At 41.5% G+C, this 14,360-nt stretch overlaps 1 protein-coding gene across 4 annotated transcripts in view; it reads left to right on the top strand.

The window, feature by feature from the left end:
* FSIP1 (fibrous sheath interacting protein 1) overlaps window positions 1–14,360 on the top strand; it is a 181,695-nt gene that overhangs the window by 164,419 nt on the left and 2,916 nt on the right. For 3 of the 4 annotated variants that reach the window (XM_087859175.1, XM_045816132.2, XM_045816139.2), the window contains one exon: window positions 5,734–6,244. The exons of the other annotated variant lie outside the window; for it this stretch is intronic. In XM_087859175.1, coding sequence (XP_087715301.1) covers window positions 5,734–6,244 — 511 coding nt within the window. The remainder of the gene's footprint in view (window positions 1–5,733; window positions 6,245–14,360) is intronic. 4 annotated transcript variants of the gene reach the window in all.

Raw genomic sequence — 14,360 nt, 5'->3', positions numbered from 1 at the left:
TTCCTTATGGCTAAAAATCCTTGACTAAAATAAACTACTACTTAGGTGTTGCCGGCAGTGGCTGCAACAGAGAGTTGTAAACTTTTATCTTGGCAGTTAAGGAAAGGGTAGACTGTTTTCTTCTAGCTTATTTTGAAGTAGGCTTGATGTCATTGAAAGCTATTTACATCCATACTCTGGTTGTTAATCATTTAGGACATTCTGGCTTTTCACTCTTTTCTCACTTGTGATAATCATATTGGCTGTATAGGGTGTGTCCTTAGGGACTCTGCATTTGTGGGGAAAAAAACCCTCACAAAAAGCCCAGCATCAGACAAGCTTACATCAAAGGGCAAGATTGCCTCTGCTTGTTTATAATAGTGGACTTCTGGATAATCTGCACCAGAGACATAATCTTGATTGCCTTGTCAACAAATTCAGTGCCCAAATGACTGGAGATTTTTATGGCTGGGGAAACTCCAGATAAATAGCATCGGAGGAGAGGCAGGGATGAAGGTGAGGTCATTCAGTCTGTGATCCGTCTCCAGCAATTACAAGCTGCACTCCTCGTCAGATTTAACACCTACACCAAATTGCTATTTACCTGGGTGGAGAAGTGCAAATAGTGGGCACCCTGGGAATGGAGTTGGGGTTGTCCTTTTTTTTTTTTTTTTCCTGAAAGAGAGGATACTGTGTAAGTTCGCATAAGATACTCAACTAGTCTGGGTAATAAAATGCAAAGTTAGGTAAGATACTCTAAGGGAAGAGGTTTCATACATGAGGGAATGGACAGAAAAATGCATGTCCGGTGGGAAAAGGATACCTAGAGAGTGGTAGAGGGAGAACTCATTTATAGTGAGAGGGTATGGAGTCTAGTAGTTAGGCACATGGGCTCTGGACCTTGACTCCATGGGTTCGGATCCCGGGTTTACCATTTAGTGACCATGGACAGGTTACTTGATTTCTCGGTGCTTTACTTTCTTCATCTATAAAGCGGGAATAGCGAGAGTACCTGCCTCATAGGTTTGTTGTGAAGATGAACGGAACTGATACATGTCGTGCACAGAGCAGTGTCCGGCCCAGAGGAGGCGCCTAATAAATGCTGTTACTAGTCCGTAAGACGTCACCAGGTGCGTCAGCAAGACCAGCGAGAGGCACGAAAATGAGCACCACAAGTATTCCATCTTCTGGTTCTGTCGAGAAAATCCAATCTGTTTGCTCTTTGACTCTGGAATGTGTGTGCTTTGGCTAAAACAAGAAAGAAGGTGCATAAAAGGGCTACTAAAATGAGGATGGGAAGAGAGGGGCTTTCATAGAAGGGGAGTAAATAGATTGGGTTCTGGTCTGGAAAAATGAAGACTGAGAAGCACTATGATGAATTTCATGAAAGGCAGGAATAGCATGAATAATAACTTGTTTATGAAATACTGGAAAATTAGAACTGGCGTGAAAGATGAATACTTTGAGGTGAATACTTGAACAGATGGTTACTTGACTGTGCTTGCTGTGTGTCATTCAGTCACAGAGCTCATTAGCTCAGGGGTTTCAAAGCAATCTGGATGAAGGCTATGGGTTATGGTCCTTTAACTATCAAAGGTCGTTAGGGACGTTTGGGGTAGAGCCCTAGTTTAGGCCAGTGCAGCATGTGTAAATAACTTCTACTAATGCAGCACAGAGCTGTCGCAAACCACTCAGCAACCTTAATTCACTTGACTCCCCCAACAGCAAGTTCTTGAGTTTATACCGTGGGCAAGTCTCTGCAGGGAATCCAAAGATGAGAAAGATCGCTCATGGGGAAGGTTCTGATCTGCGTTGCCACCCAGAAAACACTGTGATCAAATGAACTTAATTTGAAGGTTTAATACGGTTGGTTCACTTTTACTTAGAGTCTTGAGACCAGGGAATTTTCGGTTATTCTTTGAGTTCAGAATTGGTACTGTGAAGAAGTTAAGGAAATAAAAGTTCCCTTTTTGTTATTGTTTTGCTTTCATAAATTCTATCAAGGTGATACTCTAATGTTAATAGAAAGTTTATTCTTTCTTGTATTTTTATTATGAAAGTGGTTATTCATAAAAATCAATTTTAGGGCTAGAGGTTACTTTAGAGACCATCTTCTTCAATGCCTCCTTTCAGCACCGAAGGAGATGGGTCCCTTGGGTGACATACATCAGGGTGGCCAAGCTTGGACCAGAGCCCAAGCTCTAATCTTCTGTGTTTTCTTTCCCATCAGGCTGCTTCCCCCAAGGATCAGGGTGATTGTAGTTGAGCTTCTTTCTATGTACACACAGACGCAGATGTGCTGTGTTTTATGCTGGAGCGCCCAGAAGCAGATTTACCGTGAAGCCAGCGAAGCTTAAGCTTTAGGACCTCTCACTTGTACGAGGCTCGAGTGGGGAGAGGAAGCTAGGTTGTAATCAGGAAACATTTCTATATAAACACTTCTGGTAAATGACCTAAAGAGATAATGGAAGAGATGGATTTGACTTTCCAAGATTCCAGTATTTATTGTGATCTTTCTCACATTCTAAGAAAAAGAAACTTGCTTTTGGACCTATTTCCTACTTGCCGTTTTGTATTCTTTTTCTTAAAGAAGTATCCTCTTCCTGCTGCAAGATTGTAAATTTCAGGTTCCATGAAACCTCAATTTGCCTCTGATGCCCAAAGATACAATTGGTTAGAAATTTCGTCTTAATATTTCAGATTTTGATTTTTGAATTAATTTTTATTTAAAAACTTAAATACACTTGTTATTTTTATTTTTTATATTTTAAGTTAATTTTAACCTTTGTTATAGTTATAAAATAAAGAAAAAGTCGTGTCAAAAGGTTTTAAACAGAAAGGGTAGCTCCTTGACCCATCCTTCCCCACCCCTTAGTTTTGCTCTCCAGAGTCAAGCATTTTTAATTCCTTTAGGTATTTCCCAACCGCTTACCTCCATATTGTTTAATAACTTGCTATCTCAATTGATCAGTTTTATATCAATTTACAATAATATAAAATTTTATATCAATAATACAATAGTATTGTATTATTTTTGTTGTTGTTGTTAAAGATTTTATTTATTTATTCGACAGAGATAGAGACAGCCAGCGAGAGAGGGAACACAAGCAGGGGGAGTGGGAGAGGAAGAAGCAGGCTCATAGCAGAGGAGCCTGATGTGGGGCTCAATCCCAGAACGCCGGGATCACGCCCTGAGCCGAAGGCAGACGCTTAACTGCTGTGCCACCCAGGCGCCCCAATAGTATTGTATTATTATTCAGTTGTATGTTGGCTTCCTGTAATGGATTTAACTTTAATTCTAAACATCCCTATTTTCCCCAAAATAGTCAAATCATAATTTTTGGTTACCTCCATCATCACTATTTATATTATGATGACCATGTAAATATTACTTACAGCAAAAGCAAGTAGAATCTTATGGTATCATTTTTTTTTAAGAGGCTGTGCGGGGAGGGGCAGAGGAAGAGGGAGAGAGAGAATCTCAAGCAGGCTCCACGCCCAGTGCTTGAGCCCGACCCAGGGCTCTATCCTACAACCCCTGAGATCATGACCTGAACCAAAAGCCAAGAGTCAGACGCTCAACTGACTGAGCCACCCAGGCGCCCCCTATGGTATCCTTTCTTGTGCAACTTTTTATTTGTCTTAAGGTTAATAATTATCTCATTTTCTTTTGCTTAATATTCTGTGTTACCTATCTGAAACACTACCTCTCCTTTCTTTTTATATAGCTTTTCGTTTTCCCCAGAGTCTATAATTGCTATGTTTTCCCTTTTACTTAATTTTCTGTGCCTCTAGCCAAATAGAGTATCAGAACTACCAAGCATCTATTTTATCAATATTATTTGTGGAAGTGGTCAAATATATCAGGTAAATTACCAGTCTTCCACCTCCTCTCCCTCTCCGCCCCCTCCCCCAGACCTCCTTGCTTAATCTGTCATCCTCCTTCTCCAGTTTAAAGTGATTTTTTTTCTAGTGTCTGGAAATTTCATATGATAAGCCTTTGGTGAAGATGTTTTGTGAAGATGACACTCAATGGGCCCTTTCTAAATCTCAGGGAATTGTCTACTCATTAGAAGCAATTTTATGTAACAGTTTCATATAAGCAGATTTTGACAGTGTGTTTTAAATATCTACTACCATACAAGGACTGCCTTCATTTTATAGTTAACTAGGTTTTCGAAGGGAATTCTCTTAATAATTTATAAAATACCACATCTGGATGCCTGAAACGTCTGGTGATTAAAAGTAGGATTTGCTAATATGTAAGTCGACTCCAATTTTTTGATGTGTAAATTAACCTTAGGGTGAATTACCTAAATTTTGGATCCTAGATAATTATTAAGAGTATATTCCCAATTTCTAAAATATATATATGTATATTCCCAATTTCTTGTTACTCTCAAACTCGTAATAGCAGTTGCCACTATGAAAACTAGTTTTTAATATATGGAAGTTAAATATAATTTTACAACATAAAATATATTTTAAAAATTTGTTTTACATACTATTTTTTGTTAGCTGCATTAGAAACATTACACAAATAGGGAATTAACTATACTAGTTCCAATAACACCATCTCTCCCTGATACTTTATACATGCAGAATATTTGGTGAATTCTGACTGGGTCCTACTAAGTAGGGCAATAGCATTGTTTTACTTTACTGAAGTAGAAATTAAGGCCATTGTAATTCATGATTAGGTTTTCTTAGGGGACTTTTTGTTCTTAGATGAGGTATGCCCCTGTAAAGGAGGATTAGTGTTTTCCTAGATAATCCACTACATAAATCAGGAATGGCGCTGATTCTTTACAGAAGGAGAAATTATTTTCAGTGTTTTTCAATATAGTTTAATTCCATTCCTTTTGAGATTGATGCAATTCAAGAATTCAGTTGAATTCTTGTGGAACATAGCTCTATACTTTCATTTGATTTATTTTATTTCCTGAGAACATCATTAGAAGAAAATGTTTTTGAGTCCTTAGGATCTTGGTTGAAATGCTCAGCCCTGATAGCCTTTACAAGCAGAGATTAAATGTCTGTGATCAAGTCTTCCTCCCAGAATGCACTGTTATTGGAATGCCCCGACCTCTGTCTAGACCTGTAGTGTTGAAGCAACTACACATCTCCGGATGTACCGCCCCTTTGCCCTTCCTTTTCCGGCTTCAGTCGTATTGTCCACTGAAAGTTGTGGACAGACAGGAGTGGTAAATCCCCAGGGGCAGGTGTAGGCTGACTTGCTTGCCTGAGGTTTTGTTTTTTGTTTTGTTTTTTTTTTCCCAGATTTTTAAGAAATTGGAGGTGATGGGGGTTCGCCCTGAGGAGTGGTGGAAAAGAGAGAAACACCTACGGGAGACTATGGCAGGATTTCTAGCTGTTTATCACTGGGCGGTTTGCCCTGCTTGATGTCCCCAAACTTATGAAATTGAAAATGCTTTTATAATATCTCCATTTCAAGTTACTTCTCCCTGTAGAGAGAGTTAGTGGTTAATTTGGAGCAGTAACTTATTTCCATCAGGACTGAGGGAATTTCCCCTGGATTTTGGTAGGCATGATGGAGTCTAAAGCTATTCTCTAGGGATGCCGTGCATTTCTTCTGAAATTCTGGATCCTTTAAAATGAATGATTTTGCTATTTGGGTGTTTTGTGTAAGGGATTTCCTGGCGCTTGCATTTATATTGCATTACTGGAACTTATCAAAAATAAATGTGTGTACTTGATCAATTGACAATGAAAACATTTGGTTTGTTTCATCAGTTAGACTCAACATCACTTCTCTCTGAGGAACAGTTAAGGTGTCTTCTGGATGAATGCACACTCAACCAAAAGTCCATGAGTAGACTTCCTTCAGAAAGAGAAAAGGAAGACATTGAGGATATAACACCTGAGGTCCCCCATCTTTCCAGATCTATCCTCTCTGAGCTCCTAAATGGATTAGAAACAAAGGTCAAAAGCACAGAGGTGAAAGATGCAGATATGCCTGAGAATGAGGAATGTGAAACACACACAGGCTACTATCTCACCAAAGCCTTGACTGGGCATTACACGTCCCAGGCTCTTGTCATCGAAGCGGAGAATTTGAAATGCCTCCAATTTTCTGAGGACGAGGTTATTACTGACACAAAAGACTACTTTATGTCGAAGACTCTTGGCATTGGAAGACTGAAAAGGCCTTCTTTCTTGGATGATCCACTGTATGGCATCAGTGTGAGCCTTTCATCCGAAGACCAATGTCTGAAAGTCAGCCCTCCAGAGAAACCAGAAACAGGTGAGGCTTGGAGAATGTGTATATTGGTGAATAATTATTACTTGGCATCTCAATATAAAGATGTTATAGTTTCAGGTACAGAAGGATAGGAATTAGGTTTGTAAATCACAGGTGGTGTCAATAGCAGGCAACATAACACTTATCCGTGTTTGTGGGACACCAAGTTTGAGATTTGTACTCTAATGAGATCCATTATTCCTAACGGTAATGAATACATAGTCTTGATGGTTATACAGAAAACAGTGATGATTTCGTAATAAAAGACAAATTGGTTTGAACAGATGCAAATAATTTGAATAGATTTGCTTAGTCTTTTAACTTCCCCATTTCAGTGATGGCAATTTATTCCAGGGAATGAATTTGTAAATGTGAAATGCATTTTATTAGTGGTTTTATTAGCTTCTACATAGACTTCCTGTCCCAGCTACTTGTATATACTCAGGTATTTTGTCTTGATCCAGTGTTGCTTTTTACAATGGTACAGGTTATAAATACTATCGACAGTTCTTGACATAAACAAATATTCGATTATTTATCTATGTTAGAAGTCTATTTACATAGACTCAACTTTTCCTCTAACGTAGATGTCTCTATGGATTAGTCTATTGATTACTTTATATATTGTCTATTAAATCTATATCGATCTTTTATTACCTCCATACTACCTATTAAATCTAGACTCTGCTAATTCCGAACTAACTCCTCAGCCCCGTATTTCTCACTGCCTGCCAGACAGCCCTGTGTGGTTATGGCCTCAAACTGATTTCCTCATCTTTCCTTTTAACTCAGATTTTCGTCTTTCCCTTCTGTTTCCTCCATCACCTGGGCTCAAAATCTGAGTCATCATTGAATCTCCTGTCTCGTTCGCTCCCCGCCTTCGACCTTTAGTATTGTTTGTTCGCTCCCGCAGCGTCCCCTGTGCCCCTCCCTCCCCTTCTCTTCCTGCTGCCTCAGCTGGACCGCTGCGATAACCCTCGGATCCATCCTCCCCACCTCTGGTTTCTCCCCACCTCCAGCCATCGTTGACCACCGAACTAAGCCCTCCACAGTCCAGCTTTGATAACCACACTTTGCAGCTCAGAAAACTTCTGTAGCTCTCCAGCGCCTACTGAATGGGATCCAGATTCTTTCCCTGGCTGGCCCAGGCCTCCACAATCTGACTTCCATCTCTTCCTCATCAGTCTCTAACTAGTCCTCTACCTGTTATTCTGGTTATGGCTAATCTGGTCTCGGGATTTTCAGGGCTTTCCTCTGCCCCTGGATAGCCCCTACCCCTTTCTTCTGAAGAACGTACAGGTACCCCTTCAACGGCAGTTGGTTGCCAACCCCATTCTCTGAGTGTAACCTTCCCTTCTCCCCTTTTCAAAAGGTTTGATTTCTCCTCTGAATGTCCAAGAACATTGGTCCCCTATCAGATCATTTCACACACACTGTCTTGAAGTTGTTAGGCACACACACACCTTCTCTTCCTTAAAATTGTGTGCTTTTTTTGAGGACAAAGATCCTATCTTTTGATTTATTGTAACATCTCCTTTGATGTCCAAAGTGCTGCCTTAAAGGAAGTGCCTGTTTAATAAATGAAAATTTAAATTGCCCAGTTTTAGAATAATATGCTGAAAATGTGGTTTCACATTTATTCTTCACATTATGAATGAAAGCAGATGGTATTGCTTAAGAGTTGTGCAAGCCTCACATGCTATATAAAGATTTGGAACTTTTTTCTTTTTTTAATGAAATTTTACAAGCTATGAAGTTTGTATCCAGCAGAGAGTTCATTTTTACAACATGCAATTCAATTAGATGGGTGCGTTCTGCCTTTCCCCACTAAAGATCTGCATTTAATACATAAGCTATGAAAACTTTGTTCTGCTCTAAGATCACGGTGTATTTTCTTTCTATTCGGATAAAGGGTTTTTCTTAGAGAAAGTATCTGCATGTCCTCCTTGTCTGCCTTAACAGGCAAACTTACCAAATACGGATGTGGTGATTTGTTGCATACACGATCTCATCCCCGTGGAGTCTGTGTGCAAGGGGGTTGAGAACAGTACTTTGCCAAAATATGACTTTGCTTCTGTGTGAACTTGAGTCACACTGATGTATATCTGTTTCCGAGTAGAACACGACAAGATGGAATGAACTAGAACTTAATGTGACTTGGTGGAAAGAAGCTGCGGTGGCTTACCTATAACTTCATAGAACGTGCCTCTGAAGGCACCAGATAATCCTAATGAATGATTGTAACAACCCCTGTGAGTATGGATGATTAAGATGGCAGAGAGGTGAATATGTGAACCGTATTTTATTTTCCGTTTATTATTTAATAAACTTCAAGGAATAGGTTCCACATTATCATTTTGAGTGAATGTTAGTGGATCTGAGGTTGGAGTTTTTGATTTTACTAACCTCAGTGTTTTCGATTAAAATATTTTGCTGATCAGTTTTATTCTGAATACTAAATGGTAGCTATGTGCTTTCTACGAAAGTGAACACCAGAACCGAATGCCAAGCCAGCTTCCTCGGCACAAAGCGCTTTACGGACGTCGCTTGGACGAGGAGCTGCAGTGTGTTCAGGTCTTCCTTAGGAAATAGTCACATGTGAATGTGATTTCAGAGTCGGTGTCTATAGATGGGAATGAACTAAGAAAAGCCAGTTATCATTTTCTCTTTTAATGGCCAATATTACTGATATAATCTTTTGTTTTTCTTGAGGAACTGAAGTCTGTTACAAGTATTAAAATTCTTCTAAAAGGCAAAGTCAGATAAAACTTCAAAGAGAACCCAGCTGAGTGATACTGAGGGCCCGTTTTAACTGTGACAGTGAAAGATAAGGATCTGCCCCACAGCTGTATTAAAAGTTGCATTTTTCTTGTTTGTGCTTTAGGCTTAGCGGTACCTACTGATATTTGACTTTTTGGATACAAGGTCCAGTAAATTCAGGGATGCCTGGGTGGTTCAGTCGATTAAGTGTCTGCCTTCAGGATCGAGGGGGTCCTGGGGTCGAGCCCTGAGTTGGGCTCCCGCTTAGAGGGGAGTCTGCTTCTCCCTCTGCCTCTCCCCTCCTACCCCGCTTGTGCTCTCTCTCAAATAAATAAAATCTTTTTAAAAAAGGTCCAATAAATTCATTGTTGTTCTCACCCACCCTTGGGGCTTTAGGGGATTGGTAAATATTGTCTTCTCTATTGGTGCCCGGATCAGAACCCATTTGAAGATAGATTCTGATGAATGCAGAGCAAGGAGGTTGGCTTCATTGCTGATGAAATGTAGGGGCTTGTTGTCACCTGGGTAGGCAGCTGAATGGTCTTCCTAATGCTGCGTCCTCCGAGTGAACCGACACACCCTGCCCCTGGCGGAGGTGAAAAGCCTCGAGCCTCACCTGTGGAGACCTGTCCATGTGGAACCACTCGCGTGGAGGAGCCACCAAGCGCCCTTGGCGGGGCGGGCTGGCGTGCTGAGTCCCGTGGAGGAAGGGGCTGAGCTGAGCGTGCCTTTTCCTCCCCCGAACTCAGTGATCAGGGAACTGGCTCTTCTCCCTGGCAGACTGTGGTGCAGAACGGAACGAGGGCGGATGCTTCCCCACCGTAAGTTTCTCCACGTTCAAGTGCGAGGAGAGCAGGGAGTAAGCGTTCTTTGCCATCACTTCACCTCTGAGACACCCCTGAGTACGCTGGCACTTCAGAGAGAAAGCCCTTCAGGTCGGTGGTTATTCTAGTATTTAATCAAGTTATCTTATGTTGAATTGCTTTCCAGAGAATCCCGACAGAAAGGCATCTCTGCACGTATGGTATTCTTTTTTTCCCACTAAGCATTTGAGCTACTTATCAACGGAAGTTTGTATAGTAAAGAGGAAAATACGAATAACAAAACCAACAGTAGAATAGGACAAAAGGAACACCAAGTCTGTCATGTAGTAAAGAAAGGGGTCAGAGCTATACTAACTCTTCGAGGGAAACAAAGTGGGATTTCCCATAGGACCCATATAATGAATGGTACTCTTAAAAATTTCTATAACGAATGAGTCAGATACGTTTGTTTTAAAAATAACAACCTTAAATGAAAACTAGAGCTACTAACTGTCTTGGTTGGCTCAGGAGTGTCCTGGTTTCACCACCAAATGTTTCTTGTCCTTGGAAACCCTTAGTCTCTGGCAAACTGGGATGATTGGTCACTGTAAATTGAAACTGAGAGCAGAAACCCAGGGGGCAAATTACTTACTTAAAGCTTGCAGTAGTCTGGGTAAGTAGCAGGACCCCAAACTGGAACCTAGAGGAGCAGAGGAAGGTTGGGTGTGCCCACCCACCAGCAGGATCTGGCCCGGTGGTTGGGAGCGTGGGCTCTGGGTGAGGCAGATCCGGCTTTGAATCCTTGCTCTGTTATCAGCAGTGATTTTAGGCAAGTTACTTAATCTCTCTCCTCTACACCTCGGCTTCCTATCTGTAAGATCAGATGGTTTTAATCCTTCAATAAGGATCAAACGAGAAAGTCCACATAAGATGATTATGTCAGTGGCTGGACTTGGTCGTCTTACGTGGGATAGTAGTAGTCCCTCTTTATCTGTGGTTTCAGCTGCCTGTGGTCAGCAGCCTTCCAGAAGCAGGTCACAGTGCGCATGTCATTCGCCTTCATCCCATCACGTAAGCATTTTATCACCTCACATCATCACAGCGAGAAGGCGAGTACAGTACAAGGCATTTTGAGAGAGACCATGTTCACGTAGCTTTTAGTACAGTAAGTTATAATTGCATTCTATTAGTATTGCTTTTAATCTTTTTACTGCGCCTAATTTATAAGCGAAACGTTGTCAGAGGTATGTATGTCTAGGAAAAATCCTAGTGTCTCTGGGGTTTGGTACTGTCCATGGTCTCAGGCATCCACTGGGGGTCTTGGAACATATTCCTTGTGGATAAGAGGAACTACTGTATTTTTTTTTAAAGATTTTATTTATTTATTTGACAGAGAGAGAGACAGCCAGCGAGAGAGGGAACACAAGCAGGGGGAGTGGGAGAGGAAGAAGCAGGCTCATAGCAGAGGAGCCCGATGTGGGGCTTGACCCCATAACGCCGGGATCACGCCCTGAGCCGAAGGCAGACGCTTAACCGCTGCGCCACCCAGGCGCCCCGGAACTACTGTATTTAACACTGAATCAGGAGACTTCCCCTAAAAGCCTGGACCTCTGACTTCTCTGACAAATCAGCAGGTCCTTCCACCAGTGAGGAGAGCTGAGTAGCAGACATTCCCTTTCGAGGAGGCATGTACCTCCAGGGGGACGGGGCCCCCTCCATCTGTCCCTCTCTGCTTGATGTGCCTGGCCCTTTGGAGCCATGTGATTTCCATTCCACGTTATAAGCCTTTGCTGCTTCGAGTGTGGCCCAGTTACTGGGGGCTTATTAGAAAACCCACCGACCCCTAATTCCCACTTTAATAAGCCCCCCCAACGACCCCTACTGCGAGGTTCGAGAAGCACTCTTCCAACCCACAGAGCGTCCGGATCATCTGGGGTATTTTTTGCTTGTTTGTTTTATACCTGTGTCCAAGGTCCTGGCTTGACTTGCGGAATCACTGTCCCTGGTGTGGAGCATTCAGTCTGTCACACTAATGCAAGCTACAAGATTTCGCTATACATATTTGAGAAATATGAATTTCAGTATCGATGTAAGAGAGCTAACTATGTTATTCCACTGGGTCCTCAGAACAAGTTGACCAACAATGACAACCGTACAGTCTGAAGATACTTCACGTTGAGTCCTGCCCACTGGGAGGTTTATTTGATTGTGACTGTTTACTTATTGTTAAAATTTATTTTAATTCCAGGGTAGTTCACATACGGTGTTAAATTAGTTTCAGGTGTACAATACAGGGATTCACCACGGACTGTAACTTTTGAGCGTACTTAACTCCAGGCGGTTGTAGTTGGATTGACTTTTGCGAAGGACGTTGCAGTTGGGAAGGGTGTGTTAGCGTATGGCCTTACTCGGACTACCTGAACAGTTTCGAAGGCACTAGATTGTTTTGAGAAAGTTTTCTTTTTGTAAAACAGGCTTTCTGGTTTGTAGTGGAGCGCTGAGATTCTAAAATAGTAACACCATTAGCTAACTTTTTTTTTTTCCATTAAAAAATATGTTGGCTTGCTCTTAGGGAAATCTTTAACTCATCATTGCTTTGATGGAGTTCTCTTTCTCTCAAACTGTGTGTGCCTTCAGGCCTCCTGGTTATTATTTGTTAAATTCTTTTTCAAGGCTACTCATCGCTTTTGAGATGTTCTTAGTAACTTAATCAACTCCCCAAAATTTATTTGATCAAAATATCAGAGTTGCTATTTGAGAAATTTCCAGTGTTCATTACCTTTTGATAGAAAACTTTAGTAAGTTTATATTCAATGAATTTATCTTTATAAGTTACCTTCAACTAATTTTCTTTCATGCTTGCTTTCATTCTTGGTTTGAGGTGGGCTTTTCATGTACATATGTGTCGCTGATTATTTTCCTCATCTACTCATAAAATATCACCTTATCATTTTGTTTAATAGTGTCACCAACGGCATGTTGGAGAGTTTTGGTATTTAATTGTAACATATTATCCTTGTATCAGTTAATAAGAACTTGCGATTCCATTGCTTCATTCAAATTGGGTAAAATGACATAGTTAAGAACCTAACTGTGGACTAGGTCTGTGGACCAGCAGTCCTGGGAGCTTATTAGAAATGCAGAGTCCCAGGCCCTGCTCCAGGCCCACTGTCTCAGAGTCTGCATTTTAACAAGATGCCCCAGCAGGTGATTTGTGCGAGAAGCCCTGGACTAGATGGTTTACGGGTCACTCTACTGCAGGATTATCCATATGGTGGTGAAAATAATGTCAGAAATTATCTTCTTTTCCATCTGCCCAATCCCTACTTTTTCTTCTTAAATTTAATTTTAATGAAGATACTACCTTCTCCAGATTGTCTTATCTCTCTAAACTTTCCTCCTGTCCTGCTTTTGGGTAACCTTCCCTTTAGTCACCAAGAGCAAGCAGCCCTAACTTGAGTTCTCAACTCTTTCATGGTTGATATTCGGAGACACAGATAACCAGTATGCGATCATCTGTGCTCCGTATACTTTTGATTCCAGGTCTCTCTACTTGGCCTCGGCTGCAGATCTGTCTGGCACATTAAGCTATACTAAGTCCATCCCTTAGGCAATGCTTCTTACACTGGCAACGTATTAGAATCACTTGGTGAGATTTAAAAACAGGTGAATGCCTTTGTTCCATCCCAGATGAATTAAGTGTATTTCTGGGGGGGCTCTGGACATCAGTATTCATTCATTAAGGGCATTGTTCTAGGATATAAGGAATAGGACACAATCCCAACTCTGAATTATTTCATCGTCTGTTGATGAAGACAGGCCCTTAAGCAGATACTCACAGCAGCGGCGAGACAAGAGTAGTAAGAGCTTCAGCACAAAAGACACAAAAGCACACTACAGAGGGAGTGACGAACACTGGGGAGGTGGGGAAGTGACATTCAAGTTGCGTCTCCAAGGGTGAGGGCCATGTACTGGGTGGGCAAGAAGAGCAACGCTCCAGATAGAAGAGAGAGTACCTGGGAAGGCCTGGGCCGCTCTTATTGTTCCTACTCTCGCGTGTGGGATATTGGGGTCTGCTGCTCCTCTAGCCCTCCTTTATCCCTGCAATAGTTTTCATCCATGTGTTGAAAATATCAGAACATTTCTCAGTTCACTCTCTGAGACTCCACATCATTTGTCATTAATGATTAGGGTGATTTTTAAAAATAACAGCATTATTGACATATATTTTTTATACCGGTGTTTGTTTCTTATGGTACCACAACAAATGATCACAACGGAAATTTACTGTCTCAAGGATCTGGAGGCCTGAGGTCTGAAATTTAAGAGTCAGCAAGGCCATACTCTGCCTGGAGGCTCTGGGGAAAAATGCCTCCTTGCTTCTTCCCGTGTCTCAGGCTTTTGACATTCTTTGGCTTTCTCGCTTTGGGGCCACATCATGCCAATCTCTGCTTCTGTTGTCACATTGTCTTTTTCTCTGTGTGTGTGTCTCCAGTCTGCCTCTTCTTTTTCTCTTGTAAGGATGTTTGTTACTGAGCCTACAGCCCACCTGCATT

Source organism: Ursus americanus, chromosome 36, assembly GCF_024610735.1.
Source record: "Ursus americanus isolate L20-20 chromosome 36, mUrsAme1.1.p, whole genome shotgun sequence".
Lineage (NCBI taxonomy): Eukaryota > Metazoa > Chordata > Mammalia > Carnivora > Ursidae > Ursus > Ursus americanus.
Note: the sequence above shows the minus strand (reverse complement) of the source record. Positions and strands in the feature narration are given on the sequence as shown.